The 27,790-nt window shown below is 42.9% G+C and overlaps 1 protein-coding gene across 1 annotated transcript in view; it reads right to left on the bottom strand.

Moving 5' to 3' along the window:
• The window catches only part of plekhh1 (pleckstrin homology domain containing, family H (with MyTH4 domain) member 1), a 33,899-nt gene extending 7,170 nt beyond the window's left edge, over nt 1-26,729 (bottom strand). Inside the window, exons 1-19 of the mRNA XM_056393890.1 lie at nt 26,377-26,729; nt 21,601-21,783; nt 12,411-12,473; nt 11,007-11,156; nt 10,824-10,907; nt 10,295-10,376; nt 9,764-9,946; nt 8,319-9,091; nt 7,707-7,785; nt 6,383-6,474; nt 6,100-6,247; nt 5,484-5,620; nt 5,092-5,202; nt 4,740-4,826; nt 4,143-4,301; nt 2,502-2,582; nt 2,044-2,223; nt 1,842-1,953; nt 740-852 (exon numbers count right to left, since the gene is read on the bottom strand). Coding sequence (XP_056249865.1) covers nt 740-852; nt 1,842-1,953; nt 2,044-2,223; nt 2,502-2,582; nt 4,143-4,301; nt 4,740-4,826; nt 5,092-5,202; nt 5,484-5,620; nt 6,100-6,247; nt 6,383-6,474; nt 7,707-7,785; nt 8,319-9,091; nt 9,764-9,946; nt 10,295-10,376; nt 10,824-10,907; nt 11,007-11,156; nt 12,411-12,473; nt 21,601-21,744 — 2,778 coding nt within the window. The 5' untranslated portion in view covers nt 21,745-21,783; nt 26,377-26,729. The remainder of the gene's footprint in view (nt 1-739; nt 853-1,841; nt 1,954-2,043; nt 2,224-2,501; nt 2,583-4,142; nt 4,302-4,739; nt 4,827-5,091; nt 5,203-5,483; nt 5,621-6,099; nt 6,248-6,382; nt 6,475-7,706; nt 7,786-8,318; nt 9,092-9,763; nt 9,947-10,294; nt 10,377-10,823; nt 10,908-11,006; nt 11,157-12,410; nt 12,474-21,600; nt 21,784-26,376) is intronic.
• Between the last annotated feature and the right edge of the window lie 1,061 nt (nt 26,730-27,790).

The following is a 27,790-nucleotide window of genomic DNA, read 5'->3' as shown; positions in this document are numbered from 1 at the left end:
AAGTAGAACATAGACTTGAAAAGCATGTCACCTCCATTCACTCTTTTTCTTTGTGCGTGTTTAGGACTGGTTTTTAAGGCTGGCTGCTCAAAGAGAGAGCCGATCCATTCAACCTTCAATCCTACGGGCCTACTGTAGCCGATGGGGCTGTGAAGCGTGAGTCAGGCAGGGCGGGGGGCTTCTGGGTGGGCGCACTGAGAGCCACAGGGTTGAAAAGAGAGGGAGAAGGATCTGCCATCTTTCTACAAGGTCCCTGTTCTGCTCTGATCCCATGTCTCCTCCCCCATCCTGTGGCTTCCATATCCATTGCTGCCACTCTCTGAGGGCCCTGACCTCCCATGTCTCCTCTTTAAAAGAGGGCTCCTTTCACACTGGCTGTAAACCAGAGGAACGGTTAGCCTCAATCAGAGCAGATAATCAAGGCCATTATCTCTCTTCCACACTTTTAATGAGCTGGGGCCCTCGTCCTCGAGCCTTTGATCTGGTTTAGAGGCAGTCGGGAAGAGAAGAAGAGGGCCACGGAGCGCATCCAGGAGTAGGAGGGCATAAAGGGAAAGAGACGAACTGGAGTAGGATGGATGACGTCTCGAACAGACCCTCGCAGCGAGAGAGGCAGGCAGAAAGAGGAGAGAGGGATTTGAAGAAAAGGATGAAAGGAAATGGAGAATCAAAAATAAGTGGGATGGAACAAAAGAGGCAGACAGAGACGGGAAGAGGGCCGAGAGGTGGAGAGACCGACCTTGAAAAGCTTGAGAGCTTCTGTCTGCAGAGCTTCAGAGGGCAGAGTGGTGAGAGGCGAGCGCAGACCCTCCTTACAAAAGCTCAAGGCCTCGCTCCTCCACAAGGCAGATTCTGGGAAAAGAAGAAGCGCGCACGCACACACGCACACACACACACACACACACACACACACACACACACACACACACACACACACACACACACAAACCCATGCACACATAGACAAACATAAAGATTGAGTTTCAAAGCTGTAATGACTCAACAGCTGACAGAAATTTACACACGGCGCTCCAGCCGTAAACACTGTCTGCAGCGTGGATTAAAGCTGTCAGACATCGAGGATCAAAATAACACGCAGCATGATGCTACTGAGGAAATTTGTCTCCACTTATAGACTTTGCAAGTCTTAACGCCTTCAGTTCATGCACCTACTGTAAAAATATAGTTTCAGTGTTGCAGCTATCAAATGTTTCTCTGTTTTTTAAACTTCTACCTGGAACAAGAAGCATGAGTTACTCTTTTAAAAATTGTCTTTAATACTTCAAGCAGAAAGTTAAAAATAAAAATGAAATAAAAAAAAAAAATCTTGCTTAATCCAATGCAGAAAAACATGCTGTGACCTGAGGAAACTTAGTGTGCTTGCTGAAAGTGGCATTTTAAAAATAGGACACACGTTTTGCTCTGGATTTGAATTAAATGATTCTCATAACTAACTTGCTGCATCCTGCTTTTTGGACTAAAACAAAGTCTGGCTTTGTAATGTAATTAGGTATTTATAGTTACTTTAATTTACTTCAGAAAGCAAAGGAAGATGTTAGAAGTAACCACGGCTCCTCATTTTCCTCCTCAAATTCAAAGTCAAGTCTCTCTTTAACACCTTTTAATAAACCAGGCTCGTCAAATTTCTTACTCATAAAAAGCATGAAACACCTCACGTCCTGATGGTTTACAGGTTTAAGATTCTGACCATGTAATTGCAACATCCCTGTTCTGAGCCCAACCTTTGTTCCCCTGATCTCCTGTCGGCTCGAAGCCAAAAAATATAAGAACTCAGTGAGATCCTGGCGATGCTTTTCTTCTGTAGGATATAAATCTCTCACCTGGGTCTCCCTCTGCATCGAGGAGTTGACCAATCAGCTGCTCGTAGTCTGTGCCCACCTTGAAGGTTGCACTGCTGCCGGCTGCTACAGTCAGGTGATACAGCCATGTGTCCTGTAGGGAATAAAAACATTACTCAATACTCATCAATATACAAACAGAATAACAGCTTGACATTTATTCAGACATTTCCTGTTCCTGTACCTTCTCCTGCTTGGTGCCAATGAGCAGGTACGTAGGGCTCTGGTCTCTGGGCTGCACCACTAAGGTGCAGTGGGAGGAGAGGAAACCTCGACTACCTGCTTCGTAGTCCTCATCTGAATCACAGGAGCGATCCACCTCCTGTACCGACGCCTCCCGTATCTGCAGCTGACCCAGAGGCAGCTGAAACAGAACAAGAAATTCTGTAAATATCAATACGGATAAATTAAAGTGCGTTTAACTAAAGAAAGATGTTAAACTGACATCCATCTTTTTCATGTCTAAGAAACAGCTGGAAGCACCTCCGCTATTTGTCAAGAGTCGTTTATTCTGTACAGACTAAGACAACCGCTGAGGAGCATGTACTTGAAAAGCTTTTTCTTGAGTTAATAGCTAACAAAACACAAGATTAAAAGCAGAGGAGAACATGTTAAGTGTAGGGAGAGGCTTGTTTTGTGGACCTTGTCTTCCTGGTTGCGATAGTAGTAGAAGACTTTTCCAACCAAAGTGCACCACACCAGCTTCGAGTGTCCATGTTTGACCTGAAACAGAAAACAGCAGGGAAAGTTTGAGAAAAGTTTCAGGACAATTTCCAGGATTATTTGTCAAAATAGGAGTAATGTGAGACTATATTTTTTATGTGTATGTGTGTGTGTGTGTGTGTGTGTGTGTGTGTGTGTGTGTGTGTTCTTTGAAACTCAGACCAGAGAGCTTTTTAAACAGCTTGACAGATGTGAGTCAGGGAATTTCTGATTTCTACATCTGACCAGCAGATGTCCCAGGAGTGTGTAGTCAGTGTGGGCTTGCAAATCATTTGACAGCAACTTCAGTGAATTCAGCAACAGTTTAAAAATCCAAACTGGACTTTTTGTTTGTTTCCAAAGCAAAGTAACAACTGATTCCTGCCAAAACGAAAACAGTCCATCCACCTCTGATTCCCCTGCTGCTTTCAACTTCATTCTTAGCCAGAACGCAGTTGCAGATGATAATTATAAACCAGAAACCGACGTCTTTTAGAAACGGAGCGATGCTGTCACTGGAGGGTGCCTGCAACATGAAGCCAGAGGTGCATCCCTCGAATGGGGGTCACCCGGGTTAACTGAGCTGACAGGCACAACAGCCCCTGTCTGAACTGAGATCACATCATAACCAGCAGATCAAAGACAACTCGCAGGAAGAGGATCGAAGGGGGGGGGTTTGGTGAGAGGACATGGGCTCCATCATCTCAGCTTGAGGCAGTCAGTCATCTGTCAGAGAGCCATCACACACACCCGTCAGATGTTTAAGTGTGTTAACTTTACCAGCAGACAGGCCTCGGCTAAGGAAAGGCAGAGCCAGAGGAGGGGGGGAAGGAGCTGTGTAGCATTCCAGCAGTTCTGGTCTTACAGCCGTGTCCCAACGTGAAGACGGTTTTCAAGAATCTGCCTTAAGAGTGCTCTGTCAAAGCCTCCCCACCCCAGTGACGGACACTTCTATATCTGTCTGAAAGAGGACGTTAAGCCTGAAAATGAGTTATTTCTGGCATCCTCTCCAGGGAGAGAGCCTGGCTAACCATACCTCTGGAAATAGAGTCGGGAAGTAAGGCTTTGTAAAAAGAAAATAAATGAATAAAATCAATTTCCTCACTTAGACTGATAAAACATAAACACACAGCTGAAAAAAATGATTTTTCTATGTTATTGTATTAAGTCGATCAATCAATCAATCAATCAATCATCATTTAACTTTTTTGTGGCGCAAAAATGTACTGTTCACAGTCTGTACCACTGCTGCTATATCCTCCTTTAAACGTGCATTTGCTGAATAACACCTGTATGCTAAATATGAAGCTACAGCCTGGAGCTCAGATGAGCTTATTTTCAAATACAGACTTAAAACAGGGGGAAGAAACTAGCCTGGTCCTGTCCAAAGGTAACAAAACCTCTAAAGCTCACTAAGTTATATCTGTTTTTTTTAATCTGCACAAAAACAAAGTGTAAAACCTGCTACTGGCTCCAGCTTCATATTTAGCGTACGGACATGAAAGCGGTGTCTATCTTCTCACCTAACTCACTGCAAGACAGATAAGTTTAAATGACAAATCACGACTTCTGGCTGCTGACCTTTGTAAGCCAACCTCTCACGGTGGGCTTGGCAGTTGTCTCCACGGTAACTGGGCTGCTGGCCTGGACTTTGAGTATGTTCTGCAGGACCCTGATCCACTCCTCCAGGATGTTGGGTGAATCGGCGGTCAGGTAGAAGGTCTTCTTCTCTGTAATCAACTGATTAGAGGAAAAGGCAGAAATATGGGAAAAATGCTAAGCCAAGCTGAGTGAGATAGCATCATCGTGTCAGAGGAGATCAGAATCAGCCTCCGAAGAGCCAGGAAAACATTCCAGTCCAATGCTATACCTGATGTCATCTTAAGCTGCTTCTCTGGTATGCCTCAGTAAAGCTCTGCTGTGATACAGTGCTATAAAAAGAGTGCTGGTTGGTGTGTGTGTTGTTGCACGTGCACTCTCACAGCTGTCTTTGCCTATTCTCTTTTACACCATATACTTTCAAATTGTAGATATAAAAACTGAACTACCACAGCCTGTAGAAGAAAGCAGTCACACTGTGCAATGTAAATCATACGTAGCTTATCTTGGGATATTCTTACACACAGTTAAGTACTATTCGATCCTTTTCTAGGGATTTCAAATATGTTTTCCACTTACTTGAAAGGTCTGTGCACCTTCTCCACGCACTATACGGCACGACGAGTTGAGCTCAATCTGACCCTGAGGTTTCCTGATCACATCACTCTGAAAACACACATTAACACACGAAAAAAATGATACAAAAAGCTCGTCAGAAAATGAGATTGCAGTGATCAGAGATGCATTAATGTTCATCTTTAGGTGCCAAGATGGTACTGGTGCCTTTAATTCAGCTAACCTGCACGTAAACACATTCAGTTCAGAAATATTCCTGCAATGCTTCCTGTGCAGGCAGCAAAACCTTAGAAGGAAGCAGGCAGGCAGGCAGGCAGGCAGGCAGGCAAGCAGGCTCACAGCGAGACACACTCACAGGAGATTTGTAGTAGAGGATCTCTCCATTCCTCAGGATGAACCAGCGACGTTTCCAGGCTTTCACCTGACTGCCCATCTTCAGCAGGTACCCAGACTTCTCCAGCATCTCCTACAAACAGCACAGGTTACCGCTAGGCGCTGTACAATACGTACAAAATAACTGCTTGACACTGAAATAGATGTAGTGGTATAGCAAGATTATCATACCTGTGAGTAATATCATATTTCTATATAACATTCCTGACTAGTCTGACTATATTTGACCATATCTGGCGTTTCTTTATCATTTACATTTTGTTAGTAGAGATGTGTTTATTTAAACTGGTTGATTATTGTCATTGCTCATTTTGCTTCCAGAGTAAAACACGGCCCAGAGAGGACTTGACTCACAGGCCCAGTGCTTTCACAGGAGTAGGAGGAGGTCCGCTGGAGTTTATGCTCTGGTTCCGAGTAATCACTGTCCAGGGAGTAGGCATCGGGAGGAATTGCATAGTCACTCTCGGAGCTTATGGAGGACATGGACACACCTGGGTCAACAGAAGATGGAACATAAAAAATAAAAAAAATAAAAAAAACTACAGTAAGAAAGAAAGACTTGCTGGAAGCGGTTAAAGGGAGAAAAGCACAGGAAATAAATTAAACATGTCCTGATGGAGAGCCAGCAAACAACAGGTGGGTGAAGACAGAAGGCTCTTAAATGGAAAATCCAGGCTCCTCTTCATCAGTTTGTGTTGCTGAATGCATTCCAGCTGTTTTCCAGTGTATCCTGGCTCGTTCCATACTTGTAATGCAGCATCTTGCAACTACATACTACTGCTTCCATGTTTCTATATTTATGATGTTATGTATTTTGGATAAACTAAAGAATTACATGCTTCTTACGGAGGTCAGAAAGAGCCAAAGCAGTTTCTGAAATTCCTGGATCTTAAACTTCCACTGTCAACAAGCGAGTGTTTCCTCCTTCCTGAAAGATTAACATTTCTACACCACAATGTACAATCCTCACCTCTCTTGACGGCACGTGGGCTCCCGGGGACGCTGCCCTTCCTGTCCGGGCTCAGGATGGAGGTCCGTAAACTGGCCAGAGAGCTGCTGTCATCCTCTGACCCAGAGTCATCATCAGGTAGAGGTACACTGCTGATCTGAGTGGCTTTCTGAAACAAACAAGCGAAAGAGGACGGTCAGCTAAAACACCAGCTTATGTAATTTCAGTACAGATGAAAACTACTCTGATGTTTTACAGCACAGAAGAAGATCCAGCTGCTGCACCGTGATCCCATCTCACTCACCCCTTTCAGTGTGGTGTAGACTGGCACATTAATATTCTTATAGATCAACTGGGTGAACGGTCCTGCCGCTGGATACTGGGGTAAGTTGGACCCTGCAACAAAACAATTCACATTTATTTTCATTCACTGTTTATTTTTTAGAGACAAAACAATTGCACAGCATTTATAACTTAAAGCAAGGCTATGTAACTTTTGCTAAGCAGCGACCACTGTGGCCACAAGTGGCAATCACAGGAAAAAGTTGAATGCTTAAATGTAGTGCAACAGCACAGACTGTAAATAAAGATGGACGTATCCTTCTTGACGCCACCCACAGGTTTCTGAGGAGTGGTTTTGAAGCTCCAAGTGGGCTGCTCTGCCGTTGCCGTCTTGGCAGTGTCTGACTCTGTCTAATTCCCAGCGAATCCAAAAATGGGCAAAGAGGTGGGGTGTGTGTGGAGCCGAGACTTTTTGTGAATGCTGGTTTGTGGCATACATTTTTCAGACCAGGAGGTTCCTACTTGTGCAGCAGTGCGATGAACTGAGCAGAGGTCATTGTGATTGTGAATTTGAAGATTTTCCTAAGTTTGAATGTAAGTTTTCATTTGCAAAAGGAATCCACTTTAACTTCGCACACATTTAAAACAGCTTTAAAGCTTTGGAAGTAACCGCTGGTGAAAAAAACTAAACAAAGTACAACTTGTCTCCAGTATTTATTTTGCCAGACATCAAAATCCTCAAATAACAGATGCACCTTAAGGCACAAACATGAGAGGAAGCTGAATAAGCTGAGCAAGCTATGACTTAATCCACAACAGCCGTTTGGCAGTCGGCTACATGTACCTGGCAGTCGGGAAATTTAATAGTCAGAGAGCTGTCAAACCTCTCTGTCTGCAACCCGACAAAATGGATGATGTCGGAACAGAAAACATAGCAGTAATTACACCCAGACCCCGTCCTTTCATTGCAGCTGATTAAAAAGCAGTCTCTCCCTCTGCTCGTCTAAACCTCCCTCCTCCCATTTTCTTCCTCGGCTCTTTAAAAGCCCACATCTGCACAGGTGTGTGGAGCCTCGGGCCAGAGGAAGTGACATGAAAGGCAGAAGTGACAGATCCAAACCGACCACGCTCACCCCCCCACAGCATCTTAAGCATCGCCTGAATGACATGTCACTTCACGGTACTGACTCATCTTCCACACCACAGGCAACACCACCCAGGCACACACACAGGGTTAGACACAGCTTTCCCAATGAAAAGCTGTCTTCCCCACTGCACCATAGTGAATATAACTGGATTTTGAATGTGTACGACTAGGTGCTTGTTTCTGGCTGTGGGAGACTCACCTCGTCCGGGGCCCCTGGCTCCAGGACTGGCCTCTGATACTCTCATTCCTGACTTAGCCACAGCGTAGATACGACTCTCCTGCAGAGAGCAAAACAGTCAGAAATGTTCCTCCTCGCTTCACTTCGAAATTCATTACTAATCACTATGAGACAGTACAACACCTCGGCATCAAGATCTTTGCTAAATAAATCTTTAAAGTAATAGTTCAAAAATTTTGGAAAGTATATTTATTTGCTTTCTTGATAAGTTTGATAATTACATCAATTTTACCATCATGTCTATATAAATAGTCTGGCTTTTCTGTTTCCCCTGTTTCAGTCTTTGCGCTAAGCTAGGCTGAGCTAAGTGGTTGCTGGTGGTAGCGTCATATTTACTGTACAGACATGAGATCAGTACCAATCTTCTCATCTAACTCTCAGAAAGAAAGCTAATATACATAATTCTCTATTAATTCCTCTATTAATTTTATCTCTGAGCTGTGTGCATCGACTGAAACAAAAAGGAAATGGTTCCAGTTGAATTGCTCATGCATCTTACAGATAAGATTTAAACAGCATAAAATAATACAGGAAACATGCAGAAGTTGAACGGACAATACTGGTCTTTCATACCCATGAAGGGAAGCGGTGTAAAGGAGGCGTTGGCGGCTTGAGAATTTCGGGATCCAACCGGTCCAGCTCTTCCGCAAGCCCTACAAAGGAGACTCCATCCCGGGATGACTCCTCTGATTCTGACCCCTCCACCACCCCGTCCATGCTGTCAGGAAGCCCATCATCAATGTCTGTTTCTTCAACGACCTGAGAGAAAGGCGAGGTGGCGGTGCCGGTGCTCTTAAGAGTGGAGGAGGTGGAGGATGGGGTCATGATGTCTATGTTAACGTTGAGGTGGTGCAGTCTGTCCAGGCTGGGCTGCGGCTGGCTGTAGTGCTTCTTCACCAGCTGGATGCTGTCTCTGGGGGTGAGCGGAGTTCGTACTTTGGGTAACGTCATGCTGGTGCCAGACTGGTGAACCAGGGGCTGGGGGGGGTTGGGAAAGGGGTTGTTGGTGGAAGGGGAGCGCGACAGAAGCGGGCTTTTGGGTGTTATTCCGATGGAGGACTCCGGGGAGCTCGGTCCGTGGGCCATCTCGTAAGCAGAGGAGGAAGATGAAGACGACGAGGACGAGTGAAGGCATTGAGAGCGGAACTTGCTGTTGAGCTCATCAGAGGAGTTGTCTCTGTCCGAGCACCCCGCCTGACTCTCTGGGCCCACTGGGAGTTCTGGTCTACTGAGGGAAACGGGGCTGCTGGGACCCTCCCTGCTCCGACCCTGAGAGAGAGCATCGTGGGCCGCGAGGTCTCCAAGGCAAATCCCTATACTGACCTGTTCAGGAGACCTTTTCACATCTGGTAGGAGAGAGAATTTAGTGTAATTATATTGGAGCCAGCCTACGCACGATGAAGGAAATGATGAGGAAGAAACAATCGAGCGAAAATCAGTGTTGGTCTATAAACTCAGTTCGTTCCAAACAATCACAGATAAAATCACTAAATCTGCTACTGTTGACGGAGGTCTGGGGGATATGATCGCGTGACCAACAAGCATTGTTGAGAAAATATGAGGGTTTGGAAGACACTGAACATATCAATCAGTGGTGGGGAAGTGGTTTATGCTGTGGGAGTAGTTTAAAAAAATTTTGTGGACGTCTTGTCATGTTTTCAAACTTTTTTGGGGGGTACTCCACAAAGGAAGAGGCTAACAAAGCTAGAATCTAAACTAAAACTTCTATGAAAACACTTCTCAAGTCTACCGGGGGGCATCTGCTTCTCAAAAAGTGGATTATTGAATTATTCTTTCAAGCAGTAAATTGGGATTATTTAATTACGATCAACATTCAACGCTAACCCCCACTATCTAAAAAATGGTGAAATTGTTGAGCCTCGCAATCTGACTCGAGGTCACTCCATCATTCCTGGTTCTGTTCCCGTCATGTGATCAGCCCAGCTTGAGTTAAATAACATTGCTTCAAAAGCTTCCTGTCAGCCATCCCAAGATAAAATGAACTGAGGGAAGCGCACCTGTTGGTGAGATCTTGATATTAGAGGCGGCTCCACGAGGACCTGTCTGTCTCCAGCTGTCGTCTTGGGCGGGTGGCGTGCCGGGGCAGCTGGGAGGAAACAGCGGGCTGTTGGGCACCAGGTGGGTATCCATTACAGGGGAGGTGGCAGGGGATCCTGAGGATGTAGGTTTCTCTAAGAGTGCTGGGGGAGAAAGACAACACCAGTAACTCTCTTTTGAACCGGAGCAATGGCAATTTACCTAATAGATTCATTCTGCACTCGTCTACACGACCTTTTACTGTGGTAACATAATACTCTTATTCTCTTCATTTAAACGCCAGTACTTCCTGCAGACAAGAAATAGTAAAGCATGCAGTGTTCACATACACAGTGTATGATGAGTCCATCCTTTAAATCAAACTGTTTAAGGAGTAGTTCAATCTTTTGGGAAATGCGCTTATCCGCCTTTTTGCTGAGAGTTGTGCTGAGTTTGTATCAGTTGAAATCAGTTTACAGTGCAGTTTTCCAAACACCTACAGCAGTACTCACATTGAAGTTTGTCCTGCAGCAACATTATTTGTTCTGTCTGCTTCAAGTTGGCCATTTTCAGCTGCTGGTTCTCTTGCTCCATCTGCAACAAGGTACAAATATACTGTGTATATATATATATATATATATATATATATATATATATATATATATATATATATTCATATAGTAAAACACAAGCAAGAGTAGCTGGCTGCATCTATATACACTATTTATTGTGAAAACTATTTAATTATGAAGTTTTGGAGTTGTTGTTTTGTCCTGACTTCATGACTGAAAGTTGAATGACTCTTAAAACTGTTTAATTTCACAAATGCATAGGTTGACATTTATAAGTAAGCTTTTTTTTTTTTTTTTTTAATTTTCCAACACTTTGCAGATGAAACTTGTTTATAAACAGCTGTAGATAATACACGTTTAATCATATAAGCATCTGTTGTTGTCACAGATAATGTCTCTCAGCAGGGTGAGGGCTTTCCCAGAGGCTCTGACTCTAGTCGGGGGTGTATCTGTACATGTTTGAGCTTACCTCTCTGAGCTTAAAGGTGACCCAGTCTTTAATCTTGGCAGCCTTTTCCTCAATTATTTTTGCCTCCTGGGCTCTGACTAAGATCTGCAGTCAGAGAAAACAAGGTTTATGGATTAATTCAACCTAAATTTCATGAACATAAATGTATATTTCTTGTTCTTTATCTGATGGCTCCATCCATACCTGTTTTTCCAGCTGCATCTCTAATCTCTTTATCGCAGCATCTTTTTCTTGAACCTGATTGGTCAGGTCTTGATACTTTCTGTACAACGAGCTCTCGGATTCGCTGGTTTGTATGTTTGCAGACTTCAGCTTTTCTTCCATGACATGGATCTGAAATGCATAATTAGAGGAGTGAATGCACAAGCACGGCCAAAAGACAGCTCAAATTTGCATGGTTCGTTTATTCTTGATGGGCAGCAGACAAAGCCAAGAGGAAAACATGGAGAATACTTTTTGCCAACTCTGATGAGAAAAAATCTTTCTAAGCCCTGAGGTATTTCTTTTTTTTTTTTTTTTTTTTTAAACAGAGGGCACCATTAAATTACCACCTACAGCAAACACCTGGAACAGCCAGTAATGACAGCAAATCAGAGATTAAACTCAACAGCAAGAGAGACAGAGTGTGTGTGATACGTATGAGGTTTCTTATCCTCAAACCACATTCTCCTTTTGTTAAGTCACATCAAAGCTTGACTAATTAGTGGTTAGGAGTCCAACAAAAAAAACACTAAATATGTGACTTTATGGATCCCAAATATAGGATCTCCTATTACATCAGTCAGTGTTGAACATGAAAGTTCATTCTTGAACTCAGAAACTTTAGTTTTACAGAAAAAAAACATTAATTGAAGATCGACTTACAAGCTTTTTCTGGAGCTTTCCACCACAAATCATGGCTTTTCATAGCAGCTACACTTTGCTGTCAAGTTTTGCTAAAACACAAACTGAGGAAAGTCTAATTGCTGAGAAAGACTGTGAGATGTGGTTGAAAGCTATGGAAAAAGCTGAGGTATTCTTGTCAAATGATTCAATGTGTTAGAGAAAAATGCAATTAATTTTAAATATACATTCAGTACTTGTGTAAAAAAAGATAATCATGTCCTTAACAGATGTAACAAAGATTAAACTAACTATAATTTGACGGTTTGATTATTAGGTTTGTTTTCTTCTTTTCAACTATAATTTTGGTTTATTTTTATTTTTTTTAATCACTTATGACAAAATTGTCCAAACCAAAGTAATCAGTGATATCTAACATATCATAACAAGGTCTGAGGTAAGAAATAGGAGAGATAAGACAGAATCCAACAGGTTGTAAACAAGAGTTTAACCACTGTATCTAAACCACTTTATCTGGGGGTAAAACTGAAAATGGACAGACTTGAAATGTAATTCTTTAATGTTTCTTTGTTATTGGACAAGTATATACCATGAACCAATGCCACATACTTAGAAGGGCCTTTAAAATACACGTAACTCAACTATGAAATACAGTACATACAAAACAGCACAAAAGCACCATTGTAATAAAAGTTTAAGTTATATTTCACAAGCTGTGTTGCAGGATGAGAACTGCCCCTCTACCTGTTTCTCTGCGCTCTCAGCTCGCTGGTCGGCCTCCGTCACCCTCTGCTCCAGCTCCTGCATCTGTGACAGACAGAGACAGAAGAGGTTACTATGGTTTTCAGTTTCTGTCAGTCTCTGTATGGGATACTGAGGTTGGGGATGTCTCAAAAAAATAACAAGACATTTAATACACATACAGCTCGGAGCTACAGGTTCTGGCAAGACATGTCCCGTAACTGGCAACAAAAGGCCCAACGAGACAGACAGACCACCTAACCAGAAGTCTGCCTACACACACACACACACACACACACACACACACACACCTACAGACGCATGACGACACACATAATCCTTCATAATCACTGTTGCCATAGGGAAGGCATTTAAAAGATTAATGGGCTGGGAAGTTTTAACAGACTAGCTGTGTTAGGAAAGCCTTTCTAATCAAGACAATGTTGCTGAATCAGGAATGCATCAACACATGTGGAGAACAATGAGGGGCAATATGAATTCAGCAAGGAGGAAAGAGAGTCAAACATCTGCCAAATCAGAGGAACAGAGAGAAAAAGCAGCAGTAAAATCAAACCATTTACTGTCTAATAAGGAGTGGCCCTTTGAGCAAGAAGGGAAGGGACATAGTGTAGAAGCAGCAGAGAGGCCCTCAGAGGAGGCTGAACATCTTCCACACTAGCACTGCTGATCAAACAACAGTGTGATAGAAGACTGGGTCGTGTGTGTGTGCACAAGCTTGCGTCACCTTTTGTGTAAGCATGCATACTCATGCTTTCAAAGGCAAACACTGCCCATTCTGCAAGTATGCACGGATCTGCAAGTATCCTCTCTGTTAGCAAGACACACACACGCACACACACACACACACACACACACGAGTGCATGCACAGAAATACCCCCAAACGCTTTCACACACACCAGTTCAACACAGGACGCCCTTTCTTCTGAGTTCAGTGACCCAGTTGAAAGGAGAGCAAATATACTAATGGATTCACTCTGCTTGAGAGATACATTTGAATTCCTCCCGTCATCTTTGTTCGCCTTCCTTTGTCTTTCTTTCTGCCTTCCAGTCACCTCCATAAAGGCCCCCTCATTCCCAGAATCCACCACTCACAATATTTGAATGCTTCCTCGCAGCCAGATTAACACTCACTAAAGCCAGAGCGCATTTGCAGGGGGAGGCGTGGGCGGAGGTTGATGGTTAGTGGTTGGATGACTCCTCACCTCAAGGTCAAAAGCTTCTGTCGTGAGTCAGAGGTTTTGCTGAGCTCGAGCCGGAGAGGAGCAAACAGCATTCACTCTCCTTTCAAGAAACAAAATATAGGACGAGCAAGCAAGCACTTTAGGTGAATGTAGAGCACCGCAGAGGTCACAGGGTCGGTCAGATGCGAGAAGTGGTTGTCAGGATAAACCATCAGACGGCCTCAAAAGCTGCCACATCCCATTTGGAGGACAAGTTAGAGGTCAGGAAGTGGAGGTGGTTGGACCTTGAGACACGGGATCCAAGTGTGAGCTCGCCAACACTGCGAGCGTGAGGGCGAAACAGAAGCCTGGATAAAGAGGGAGTATATAGGACGAGCTGCGCCTGGGGTCATAAACTACTGAACTATTGAAGTTTTGCTCCAACAAACGTTATGCAGAGAACAGATTTTAGCTCTGCACCTGCACTGAGATAAAAGTGGGTTCCTTAAGGCGATCGTTTGGAGGCTAGGTAGAAAGATGAGATGAGCTGTACCCTGATCAGATGGATTCAATAACCCCTTCATCAATACCATGTGTCGTGTTCCAAATGATTCTGTGACTTTAAAAACGGACGTTATTTTTTTTGTACAATTGTTATAATATTTAACGATATTGTTTGAATTTTTTATAGTTGATCTGTCAACGTTTAGATTGGTTTGGTCGAGTCTGTATTTGTACTGCCAGTTGCAACAGACAGATTTCAACCATTTTTCCATTACTTTTAGTTCTTTTATCTGATTATTCATTGGCTATCTATTGTTATCCTTTAGTTTTAGCTTAATCCTTTACTTTTAGCCAACTATTTGGACTGTATATTCGTTACTTTCAACCATCTATTCATTACTTTGCTAAGATGTTTGGGAATGGGAATCATTGTTGTATATCATCTCTACTTTGAGTTCCTTCTCAGTTTGTACAATAAAATGAGTGACCTGATGGTAAAAAAAAATACTGCCTTCTATAACCTTTAGGTTATCAGATATGGATACAGACTGTGTAAGAAGGTGTCAGGACACAGTGCGACTCACTAACTTCTGCTGCTGAGACGGCTGAAAATGCATGAGACGGGGGGGTGGGGGGGATCATGTTTGTTCGAGCTGCATATTAGCAGTTGGAGTTGTTCCCTTAAAAGAGAAAAATGCCTATATACTATATTTTTCTCTTGTGTCAGCCAATCCACAGACATCACAAACATCCTGGAAAGTGCTGAGAGAGAGACTAATGTTGGGTTTGGTCTTTTCATGGAATTTATTGACAATAACAAAAATATAGAAGATCATCAGCCTTACCCTTTACTGAATGCCTGTTAGCTGAAAACTGATGGTAAATCTTAATGGGTGTAAATTTGTGCTGAAGTTTTGCAGGATGAACTTGTACGGAAGCAGGGCGCTGTCCCTCTCTGCTTTAGCGTGGAATGCAGAGGGACTGACAGTATCCAGGGTAGAGATAAGACGGGAGCAGGCTACAGATAGCAGATCATCTACACATCTGCTCATTGTTGCTACCAGAGACAGGCTGACTGAGATCTGATCCTACAGATCAAATTTTCTTGTATTTTGTTACATGCTTACAATAAAAGGAAAAAAAAGAATTAATATGACATTTTGTTTGTTGAGTTTATAATTTAAAATGTTAATAAGAAATAGACTTTTCCATTTGGTAATTTTATATAAACTATTTATTCACTGAATGTACAGAAAATGTGCCATATTGTGATATGTACCGTTATCTGGATATGAAATGACATGTGTCACGTATCATGATGTCATGATATGAGATTCTGGTCATATCGCACAGACCTTGGCATCATTTCAAACAGTAGAGAAAGTAAAAGAGGAGTCATCCAAAATGGATTTCACTCTGAAATATCTGTTCACTGACTGTTCCACTTGCCTCTTTAGTCATTAACTCTTATATGTGATGCTTAGTAATGACTTAAATGTTAAAACCACTGAATGAGAAATAAAATACTGAAAGAGGTAGATTAGGGCATGCATACACACACACACACACAAACACACACAAACACACAAAGAGGATCATCAGCGCTTAATCAAAACATTACTCTATGCCTCAGTGCTTATCTATCGAATCCATTTTAATCATTAAATAGACACAGATACGGAGAAAAGGGGCGAGTAGAAGAAAGCTGGTTCTTTCCTCTCCCTAAGTAAAAGCCAAAAAGCCTTAACACGATAGACAGATTTGGGCAGTTGAACTATTAAAAGCAGCTGATCCAAACAAATCCTCTCATGAAAATAAATATTTATACACACAAATGTGAACCTAGTGATCTTTCTGCAGGCTTCCTCGCTGACTGATACCACTGGCCTGAGTCAAATAACAGTGTGTTGCTCCTCGAGCCACGTGAGGCTTATGGAAGAGATTAATCTAATTTGTCCAGTATTAGATTAGCCAAGTAATGAAAGGAAACCTTGAAGTGGGGATACCACCCAATTTAAAAATTCCTCTGAATAAGGTATTTCTATATTCTAGGAAAGCAAGTGAAACTCTAAACCTAAGTTTCTGGATTTATTTCCACGAAGCTCTGATTCCAGTCTCAATGAGGATCCTGATGTCAAACTATTCTCGGAAACCTCATCTCTCTCTGGGATCCTGTTCGGTTATTTACTGGTTCCTGGATGTTTCACTTTGTTGAAATATTGTGATGAGGTGAGTCAGTTGTAACTGTAATTATTTTCAGTGTGTCAGTGTGGTTTATTGAATCTTGTGCGGTGCTGTGGTTCTGTACCCGTTCTTTAAGCTTTTTAAATATATTCAGATATTTTCTATGTGTCATTTTCAGCCATGCTAGCAGCATGGCACTTTTGGGCTTTTAGTTTGAAATATCTCCACAACTACAGGAGGGAATATCATGAAATTTTGTACAAACATTCGTGGTACCAAGAGGATGAATCCTGCTAAATTTAGTGATCCCAACACTTAACTTCTAGTGCCGAAATGACTAACTACCATGTTAGCCGATGGCTGGTATCAGACCAATAAAGAGTTCAAAATTAGAGAATACAGCTCCAACAACTCTCTAGTTTCCCTCGAAATCAAACACAGAAAGCAGAAAGCTGTAACTTATATTTGTGACGTAAACAGATGTGGAAACCTTCAGCTTTTCAAACAAGGAGTGGACAGATTTAACTCATTTGCTTTTTATATCCAAATTGGCTTTTTTCTACTGTAAAGTTGTGTCACTTTTGTGCCAAAAGGAAACCCGATATTCTCACCTGTCACGTTTCAAATCTCATCTTCTGTTTTTTCATTTTTTTGGGGGGGGGTTAGGTTTTTAAAATGAACAGCTGACAGCCGTCGATCACACTTCCACAGTAAAAACTCTTCATGGAGTAATCGTCCTGTTACACTCCTCGTGAGGCAAATGGGGCATCTCCTTCCCTCTCGCCTCTGCCTCACTCACAGTCAGCCTCTGCAGATAAATGCCATGTCACAGGCGACCACGTCAGCTTTTTTTCTTTTTTTTTTTTTCATGTTTTTCCATACCAAAGTGGGTCAATGTGTAGAACAGTCCTAACTTGGCAAGAGAGGAGATGAAGAGCGTGAAGCAGTCTTTCCAAACAGCAATAACATGACGGAATGGTAGTCACTCAGCACCCCCCCACCCCACCCCTCAGAAAAACACACTCAGCAACACAGGTCTCCACTTAAACTCCGCTCAGCCTTCTGTGTGTGTGTGTGTGTGTGTGTGTGTGTGTGTGTGTGTGTGTGTGTGTGTGTGTGTGTGTGTGTGTGTGTATGCATGTACTGTATGTTTAAGAGATGGAGTGAAACTAAAAGTGAGAGATTAATCATAAATAATTTAAAAAAAAGAAGAATTGAAATCACGGACAAAAAGAACATATTAAATATGATATGATTTATAATAATGTTTGTTATTAGAAGAAGAGTAATTAGTTCATTTTCAAAACGAGAAGCTAACAGTGTGTGCATGTATTAATGTGAGTGCCACTTTTTATCATGGCATTATTCTATATTTTTCTTATTGTCGAAAAATTCTCCATGAAAAGACCAAAACCAACGATGCTTTAAGAATCAAGCTGCCTCTCAGTACATGTTGACTCTAATACTGTGTAAGATGTAAACCTTTAAAAAACAGCAAACAAAAGAGGTGGATCCAAAACTAACCAAAGTCCCCATGTTCATTAGCCTCATAATTAGACTGAACTGCCATTTTCTTTCACTTCATTCATTCATTTTGACATCACCTAAATAATTTAACTAATCCATCAAAATCGAGTGACGTATTCATCCCGCGTACGTCATTTTCAGTCGTCACCCTGTAGCGGTTACTGTAGTCACTTAACTTAATTTTTTTGCACAATAATCAAATAAATATGCTGGTTTCTGGGTTGTTATCTATTGTTGAGCATGTCTTGGATTTTCTTGGTTCTCTAGTTAACCAGCTTGCTACCGGAACAGCTGCTTCAGCATCATCCACACTTGTCGCTATTTTTATGGACATTTTTCCATCACTATTTTTCAAGGATGTCGCTACGTAGTTAGACATATGAGGATGACATCCACATTAAAGTTCTGATTTGTCACTTGTTGCCTCAACTGGTGAAACAGCTGTCCATGAGCACAACACCAGACCTATTTGATTTGCAAAACAAATCAAGAGATCTGATCTGATCTTTAATTTTTTATGGACAACAATGGAGGTCTACGCCACAGAAGAATAAAATGTATCAGGCTTTGGCTACACAATCAACACCTGTTGCTAGTTTTGGTCTTCTCGTAGGATTGGTGACAATAAAACATAGAATACCACCAGCTTTATTCCATAAAAAGTCTTGTATTTATGTCTTACAGATAAGTAATAACCTACAAGAACTTTTAGGTTGTCAACTTGTGAAAAATCTCTTTAGCTGGTATTGATCCTCCTCCAAGATTATTGTAGTAGGACCATTTATCACTGGCTTTCTCTCACTGTTAGGGTTATAAATGGTGGTAAGAGTGTGTGCTTGTGGGTGTAAGTGTGCTGCATGGGATCTCACAGAGGAGCTGGCCTGACAGAACCTGACAGAGGACACAGCAGGGAGTCGTCCAGCTCTTATCAGCCACCGGGTTATGTTTGGACTGTAAACATCCTGCTGACTGACTGAATGAACCACTCGACTGCTCCAGAATTAGAGATGATACAGAAAGCGAACCGCTGTGACACTCCAAACAAAAGCAGCTCCGAGCTTTTTCAGTCTTTAAAGAGCGGCCAGTTGTAAAGCTCCACAGAAACCCAACTGAAAACTGTAGAAATGTCAAGACAGGAGAAGAGTTTGTCTGCTACTGAACTCATTCCTCCTTCCTCTAATCCAAACATTTCCACTCTTTTACCAACAAATCTTCAGAACTGGACTGAATTTCCTGATGACAGTTGATTACTTTCCAGAGCGGCTGGTAGTCAGGCTTTACAACAGCCACAACTTTACAAGCATTTGGCCGGCTGCTTGCGGTTATTTCCCCAACTTGAGGGGAAGCACCAGAAGTGATGAGTTAAACCTTAAATATTCATTTTGGCTGAAACTATAGCCAACCACTGATGACACAGAGTGAGTGGACCAACTGTTTACCAAATAAGCTGAGTAATCTCATCTATCTTTGCGCACACGCATAAACACACAGTCCTCCACACCTGTATTTCTAACTGATTCACATGCTTTAGTTGTTTGGTCATGCATCAAACACGAGAAAACGCCGCCAGTAGAAGAAGAAGAAGATGATGAGGCTGTGAGATCTGCATGCTGTTAGTCGAAACTTCTAGCGGCAATGTCTTATTTTGAAGATCAAAGAGGCATGAGAAGTTTAAATCTAATTTCCAGTGTAGTACGATGGTTCAAATGGCCACACATTCAGCTCATATTAAGCTTTCAATGCCAAAGCAGTGCCAGATGAAATCATGAGGCAAAACATGTGATACATTTTGTAGCTTAAGTTCAACATCTTATACTTACTGTACCTCAGTTTTTCTTCTGTCTTGTCAAACTTGCATTTGAACCTTGTAACCCCTTAATTAGTTTAATGACAGACCTGCCAATTTCTCTCTCACGGGTTGCCTGTTGGCATTTTACTGTAGGTTTAACGGTTGTTGTCAGGCTGTGGTAAGGAAGAGAAAGCTCCCAAGTTACTGGTCAGCCTTTGTTCTGATCCTCAGCTACAGTTGCAAACTCTTGCTACAGGAGGTGAAGGGGGAGACTGCAAATAAAAGTCATGTTTTTTCTGCTTAGTGGCTGTCTTCAGGAGCTCAGGAAACCAGACTTAGTACATCTTGACACTACATTTCCCATCTATCTTGGGAATGCTGTTGGATCCCCCATGAGATGCTGCAGGGCGTTCAGGGCTGGCTCTGCTTCCACTTTAACTTAACAGATCTTAAGTTAAGGACTGGGTTGCACTAGCCACTCTCTTCAGGACTGGGTAGCTTCAGCTCTTTCATAAAATCCATTTCTAAGGTTGTTTTTAAAATCCTTGCTACCAGCTATTTTTAAAGTAGTGAGTTACTGAAACGTGTTGGACCATTAAAACATGAGAAATGTCTTAGTTAGAAAAGACTTTGTTAATGTGTAAATCAGTTTCTAGTAAAATCTGTCACCATGTCCAGTCAAAAACAATCAACATGAAGTCACTGTAACATCACAATATATACAATAGATACATTAAACTTACCTGCCAATCATCTGCGAATGTTGGTATGACTCTTTAATTTGTGCATAATTGGAGAAATGTGTGTTTTTCAGACTTGGTAATGTGAAGTTTAGAGTGAGTGGCAAATATATAATAATGCTAATGTCACCCACATTATGTGGTTTAGTCGTTGGTGGCATTACATTTTGTAATTTTAGGTGAAGTAATTTATTTTTGTGAGAAGTTTACATTATTATAAAACAGTATTTTGTAAGTGTCAGGTCAGATGTGTTGTCCATTCTCCATATTAACTCTTTGACGCTGCTCTTCATCCGAAATGGGAGTTTGGTGCTTGCTAACTATGTTAGCCGTCAGATAAGCTAGCTGGCTCAGCTAGCTATGCAACAGTTACACCTGGCAGTTACTGGGTGTAAATATTTAGTACCAACTTGATGTGTGAGTCTTCACTTTGTAAACATTTACATCTAGGTTAAGTTTGAATCAATGAAGAACTATAAATATATCTATAAATTTTCCAATATGGTATCATACAATCCTTGCATATAAATCTTTTTCTATCTTTTCAAGCTTCTGATGAAACTCCTGAGGATTAGTGCGGCGAAAACTCGGCAGTCAGACGAGGTCGTCTAGGTGACGTTGGTCAACTCGTTCTGGTGCCTCTGCCAACTGCCACTTAGGCACAAAAGCAGCAGGTGAGTCCTGAGATCGTTAATGTTGGTGAGTCAGGCAGCTGCTTTTTACAGCGTCAACAAACTGACAGGTCGATGTGGTTTGCAATAGATCAAGCTGATAGTGAATTTTTAGGGCTCCCTCTTCAGGACTACAATACAAACTACTTCAAAAAGGTTTGTTGTGTTTATCAGCTGCAAACTTTGCTTTCGAACAGGTCCTTACAGTTCAAATACTGAATGTTTTCTGCCCCACGTTTAAAACAAACTTTCACATTTTTAATAGAAAGTGGCAGCATCACTATATAGTGCCCTCAAAAATTCACACAATGGAACAAAATAAGTAGTATCCCTGGCATGTAGCTACTACTCTCTGCTAACAGTCTCACAATTCAGTGTGTCACATTTCATAGATGTGAAGGTTCCCTCTGTGTGACTCTGCACCTGTCAGTGCTGATGCAAAATGTGCCCCGTGATTTATAACCGTCAGAAATCTCAACTGCTGCACATTACTGAGCAAAGTATTGAGTGTGTTATACATGGAGTGATTTCAAACACAAGCTTCTGCGTGCAACCTCTGCTCGCCATACTACCCTTGATGCTTTTCTCTCTCTTACCTTCTCTGCCAGCAGCTCTCGGATTTTCCCTGCCTGGAGCCGGAACCTCAGCAGCTGCATCTCCAGAGCAATGCAGCGTTTCTGCCAATCCACGCTGGCCGCTCCAACAGCTCCCGACCCGCCGCTCTCCAGCACGTCGGCCATGGCGAGGATTCAGAGCTCTGCCTCTGCACTCAGGCCGGACTGAAAGACAGAAAAACAAGTCTACTTAGATCTTTACACCCGTATGGTGTAGACTACTGTATCAACTTCAATGTAACTCTCAGTAATGAGGCAGCAAATCACAAATGACTTCATATCAGCCACAACTCGATGCATAAATAATCCTGTGATGATATTTCTTCAAGCGGTCCAGCTTCTGTTTTCATTTACAGCACAAGAGAAGAAACAAGTGATTTAACCTCTAAAATGCTCCTCTCTGACCGCACTTCCCATGATTCACTGAGGAAATGTGAGCAGAGGCAAACACTAACGATGAGTCCACAATGACATGAGTTTAATGAACGTTTCCTCTCACTTTCTGTGTTGCTGTGTGACCCATAACCGCAATGAAACGTGTTCTGTTCTGTAAACACTGGCTGATCATACATGTAAGTGTATGATCGCCGCAGCCTGAAACTTTCTTTCCTTTCAGTTCCCGAGCTCTCCACATGCCCACACACACTGAACAAAACCTCAGCAGGGAGGCTCTGTGTCAGTGGGGGAGTTGAGTTCATGCGTGCTGGCTCCCAGGCCTGCCAGCTACAAAGCAGGTCAGTGCTCTGTTTTCTAGCCAAATTACCTACTAACCCAATCCCCTGGTCTCTGCCCCCTCCCCACCCACAACTCCCTAGCCATGCAATCCCTTCTTAATTACAAGGCAGGAGTGAAACGGGATCCTGCGCGGCACAATAGTGTCTTTCTGCATGACAGTCCCATCACAGCTAGAGAGGGGGGCCGTCAGCTCGCCTCGGCAAAGAAAGGAGGAAGGAATGTGTGAGGATGAATGGGCCGAGGGCTGAATGTGGGAAACTGGGGCTCTGAAGTTATTTTTACCTGAGGAGGATTGACTAGTGGCTATTTTTCTCTGGCAGGATTCATTCACAAAGGTTAAAGCCTGTGTGGAGTCAATAAAAACCTGATTATCTTGAGATAAAGGTAACCATAACAGTCACGTATAACCCAAGAGATTGGTGATGATGTTGAGATGTGTGAGATTTTGAGTGAAATTTTGCACGTCATTAAATAAAACTGAAACCGAATGTAGTTCAAGGAAGTTAGAAAGGCTTAGTATTCAAACAGAAAGACAGACAGACTCAAAGTGCAGCCAGACACCGTCAGCAGAACAGCAGACGTTCAAAGTCCAGCAACTATAACTGCACCATGGCGCTCCCTACAATTAGCATGCTCATAAATACAGGCCTAGCAAACAAATTACAGAAGTCATGCATGTGGAGGTTTTGCCGGCCGACCGCTGTACCCAAGCTGGACAGTCAAGGTCCAGCTACTGTCGTCTCCTTCTTTCTCTGGGGCAGACCGGACTGTATGAAGGTCAAGTAAAGCAGGACGCTGGCGAGGCTAAGAGAGGACATCAGTCAGTTTGAATAAGCCCTGCTGGGCCACACTGGGGCAAGCGAGGACAGAGGAGGACAGGCCCTCCTCCAGGAGCTAAAACAGCTGGGTGTAAACAAGCCATTTGCTGGTTAAACACTCTCAGCACTGCCATGCTAACACTCCCTGGAACAATTCCTTTAGCACTCTCTCTGCAAGTTGGAAACAGGGGGGTTGTTGGAGCTCATGCCAGCCGGTGCCAGGAACCTAACTGAATAATCAACAAGTGCAAAGTTAAACTTTCTACTGAGCAGGACGAAGAAGGGAAGCAATCAGAGGTTACAGAAGGGCAAGTCTCTTCTCAGCTCACTCAACCTCAAAACACCATCCTGTCAGGAATGAGGTCATTTGCACCGTGTGTGTGGGAGTAATGTAACCCAATGCTTCGCTTTTTGTTACAGTTAAGATTTAAACTGGAGTCATTTTCTCCTTTTGCATGAGCATAACCCTCCATTGTGGGATGGTTTATAGAAAAACAGGAGACCATTTTCCACTGGGTCTGCTGTTATACGTCCGATAAATGCTATTCTCTTCTGCAGTATCTTGTCTGTCTGGCATATGCCATTGTTGAAAACATTCAGGTGGGAGGGGAGGAAAAATAAAAGCCAAGACAACAAAAATAAGCTTTCCAGGGTCTGCGGGCCATGGCAGATCCATGTTTGGTAACAGTCGGGCCACCCAAAGCGGGCAGGCGGGCAGGGAGGTGCATGAAAGAGCTGGAGCCCAGAATGGTGAGTCCTCTCCTGGCTGCAGACAGGCGCGAAGGCCCTGGGAGCTTCTCTACTTCCATCTAGCTGCACAAGCTTGTGCGCAGCCACGGCCAGAGCAAACACTGGGGAAGACGACTGAATGGAAACACCACCGCAACGATCCCAGCAGTATAGTATCTACCGCAGCCATCGCTGAGAACTGCTTTCTATTGACTGCACTGACAGTTATACTGCATTATTCCGCACACCGAGTGAGATTTGATATTCAGCAAAGAGAGATGTTTTTTTTTGTTTTTTTTTATTCAAAATGTGGAAGATATCACGGATTGTAATAAAGTTGTTTGTAATGGTGCAGCATGTGATGTTTTCTTTTCTAGTTGTGCGACTGCGCCGTTGCCATTTCTCGTTCAATAAAAGGATCAAGGGTGTGTGCTGCTCTTTGGAGGATGCTGGGAGCACACGAGCAAGTCTCAAGTCAGCTCTTCCATTGACTGGAACATCCTTAATCACCACATATTCAAACACACACTCCCCCGGCCAGCCGTAACTCTTCAGCGCTTGCTTACCAGAGCGCAGACAGGCACAGATGGAGATACACACAGAAATAGATTGGAAACAGACGCACGTGCGCACACACACACACACACACACACACACACACGTCCTGACACACTGCTGAGCATGCAGCTGTGGTGATGTAAGTGATTAGGTGGTTCAGTGATATCATCCCCACCAGACATTTCAAATCCCTGCCGTTGTTGTCTCTGCAGAGGTCCAACTTGGCTCCCCACCCCCCCCTTTCAAACTTCAAATAAAAAAGACTCCCATCAGACAGCACGGGAGCATGTGTGTGAATGTGGGTCAGTCGCTGCAGATTCGTGTCAGCGTGGCAGATCTCTGTGTGTACGAAAGGAGACAAAGACAAATTGTCTGAGAGCACGAGGAGTCAAGTATGGGTGTGTTAAATATTGCCTTATCTACTCCTCTGTGGCCCCATATGTTTAACAAAGGGGGACCTCTGTCGACTCCCGTCCGGTCAAGTAGGCCTCACACTTTTGTTTAAACTAGCACTGCACTATTTTGGTACCATTTTACAACTACAGCTGGGACACACTGCTATAAATAAAGGACGGGAAAACTCCAATGCAGCCTCACATTTCTTAACCTTTGACCCTATTCTTAGAAAACACAGAGGTTTATGTCACTGGGTGCAAAAGGAGAATGTTTTAAAACTTTATAAATACCAGCATTTGCCCTAGTTTTTATTGTTATCTTGCAATAACTCAGACTCAAAGGGCAATTTCAACAGAGGAATTACTCAGATCAGATATTTAAAACACTGTAGAGGCCGATGCAAGCCTTCAGCCTACTTTTCAAATTACAAATATATCTCATCTTAATCCTCCCCCCATTTATCTTCTTATCTATCTTGTCTTACTCCTCCTCCTCTTTCTATCTGCCTCACCTCTCCTCCTCCAACACTTCTCACTTTCCATCCTCCCTCTCCTCCTGCAGCACCTTTCCCACCCTTCCTCCCTTCCTCCCTCTTCCCTTCCTTCCCTCCTTCTTTCCTCCACATCCTCTTCCTCCTCCTCCCCCTCCTCCTCCTCCTCCTACCTTTGCCGGCTAAGCAAACCTGCAGCTCTCTCCCAGCACAGGTTAATGACAGGCCTCAGCAAACTGACCACACTCATTATCAGTCTCAGCCTTAAATACAGGCCCTGACATTCCTCTGTACTGAGGTGTAAACATCTACCTCTGCAGCTCTTCTGTCCTGCACACACACACACACACACACACACACACACACACACACACACACACACACACACACACACATTTAAGTCTTGACTCTCTTGCAGCACTGCAGGGCATGGAGAGAGGATATGTTTTGTGAAAACAATGGCATGAGTTACAGTGAGAGACCCCCCCCCCCAACCATACAGTGTGAGACAAGACTATATATCTTCTGTCCATGTTTGAGCTTGGGAAGGTGTTATATAACAGCTATGGCTGAAGGAGTCAGATTGATGTATGGACCATTATGATTTCTCCAGATGTACAAAGGATAAGAAATATGTGCAGGTGTGGCACATAAATGTGCATTTCTGTCTGGATTCGTACTATAGACTTAAAATAGCTTTAATAAATGTTGTTAGAGCTCCTCCAGGGGCAAGCGGTGGCCAAGATATTTGTCCAAAAAAGGCCACAAGGAACAGGTGTGCCAGACGCGCACTGCTTAGTTGAATAGTAGCAACCGTAAAACCGTAGGTCAGCAAAAAAAAATAGTTCACGCAGGCATCAGACATCTCTCAAAATACATACCTACAGCTGCGGTGCTTCTGACCCAAGCAACCTCCTGCGTCTCGGTTAAATTTATCCTCAGTCATGTGCATGTGAAATCAGTGCGTAAAAGTGCAGAAAGCAGAGAGATAAATCGTTGCTCCAACAGCGGAGCCCCTCACAGCTACTTTACCTTGTGACTTTGTTGTCTCTCCCCCCTCCTCCTTCAGTCGGTTTTCTCCGCTCACGGACACCTTCCCCGGTAGTTCGTCGCAATTCGGCTCATAACTTCGTCTCCCCCCTGGTCGACTTTCTCCTCACTCTCGCCGCTCATTCATTTCTTTTCAGTGTTTAATCGCGTCGGGTGTCGCCCCGTCCCCGCTGCTTGTCCTTCGCTTTCTTTGGAGCGCAGACTTCAGTGGGACTCACTCACAGCTCCATTCAACAGACTCATCCCATATTCCTTTAAAGGGCCCAAAGCAGGATCAAATTTCTCCAGGAGTCAGGCCCCCCCTTATGTGCAGGAGCTGCTCAGGATATTGCATTAAGGCTGGCTTGGGCTTTCCCTTTAGGATGTAAACACAGTCCAGTGAGGAGTTCTTTGAGCTGAAGGAAAAAGTGTGTCGCTCCTTTAGTTTTACACAGAGCCAGAGTTCTTTTATATCCCGACACACTGCAGAGATTAAACACAGAATACTGTACGGCTGAGTGGAAAAACATTAGCATAATGTTCATTAAGTATAACTATTCAACTATATCATGGTGCTAAATGAAAAGTCATGTGATCACCAACGTCAGTAGGCTATGCTTACATGCTGATGTTTAGCCAGACTTTAGTTTAGCATGTTGCTGTGCTAACATATGTAACACTAAACTTGAAATGTCATTTGTTTTACAGGCATTGCTCACAAAACATATGGAGTCAGAAGAGTGCCACAAAATATAATTCTGTAAAAGAAGAAGAAAATAAATGTGTAAACAGGAATAAATTAAAATAAAAAATAAAAATGCTTTTACCTATTGCCTTTGTTTCTCCTCTATAGATGGCTCTGGACAAGTTGAAAGTTTGACCTACATGATGATGCTACATGAAAAGTCGAGGAATCACCACAATTTGTTTTACAAGAGGAGGACAAGAATGTCTTCACCAAATTTCATGACAATCTTATCCAATCGATGTTGAGATATTTCAGTCTGGACCAGAGAGATGGATCAGCACTGCTATCCCTGAAGCCATGCAGCTAGCATTTCTAAAAAAAAAAATCATAAACAGACATCCATCAATAATAAAACTATATTTTGACACGGGGCCCTCTACGAGACACGACCACAACATCATAGCTAATAGCATTATAGCTAATAATGCTAATAATGCCAAGTTGCTAGTGAACCGATGCAGCTCTGCAGTTAAATAATTTACCAAAAACCCACTGACATGCAGTGAACCCGCTGAACCTGAGGCATCTTGTATGTACACACCTTATAAACTCAGACTTAAGGTGGGAAACTTTCCTCCTTCAGCAGATGAATGTGAAAACAGTCTTCTAGTATCAAGCTCTCGGCGAACAGTGTGTCACATTCTGCAACAATGAAGCTCAAGCATCCAA

The sequence above is a fragment of the Seriola aureovittata genome, chromosome 13 (genome assembly GCF_021018895.1).
Source record: "Seriola aureovittata isolate HTS-2021-v1 ecotype China chromosome 13, ASM2101889v1, whole genome shotgun sequence".
NCBI lineage: Eukaryota > Metazoa > Chordata > Actinopteri > Carangiformes > Carangidae > Seriola > Seriola aureovittata.
This window is presented reverse-complemented; position numbering and strand designations above follow the sequence as displayed.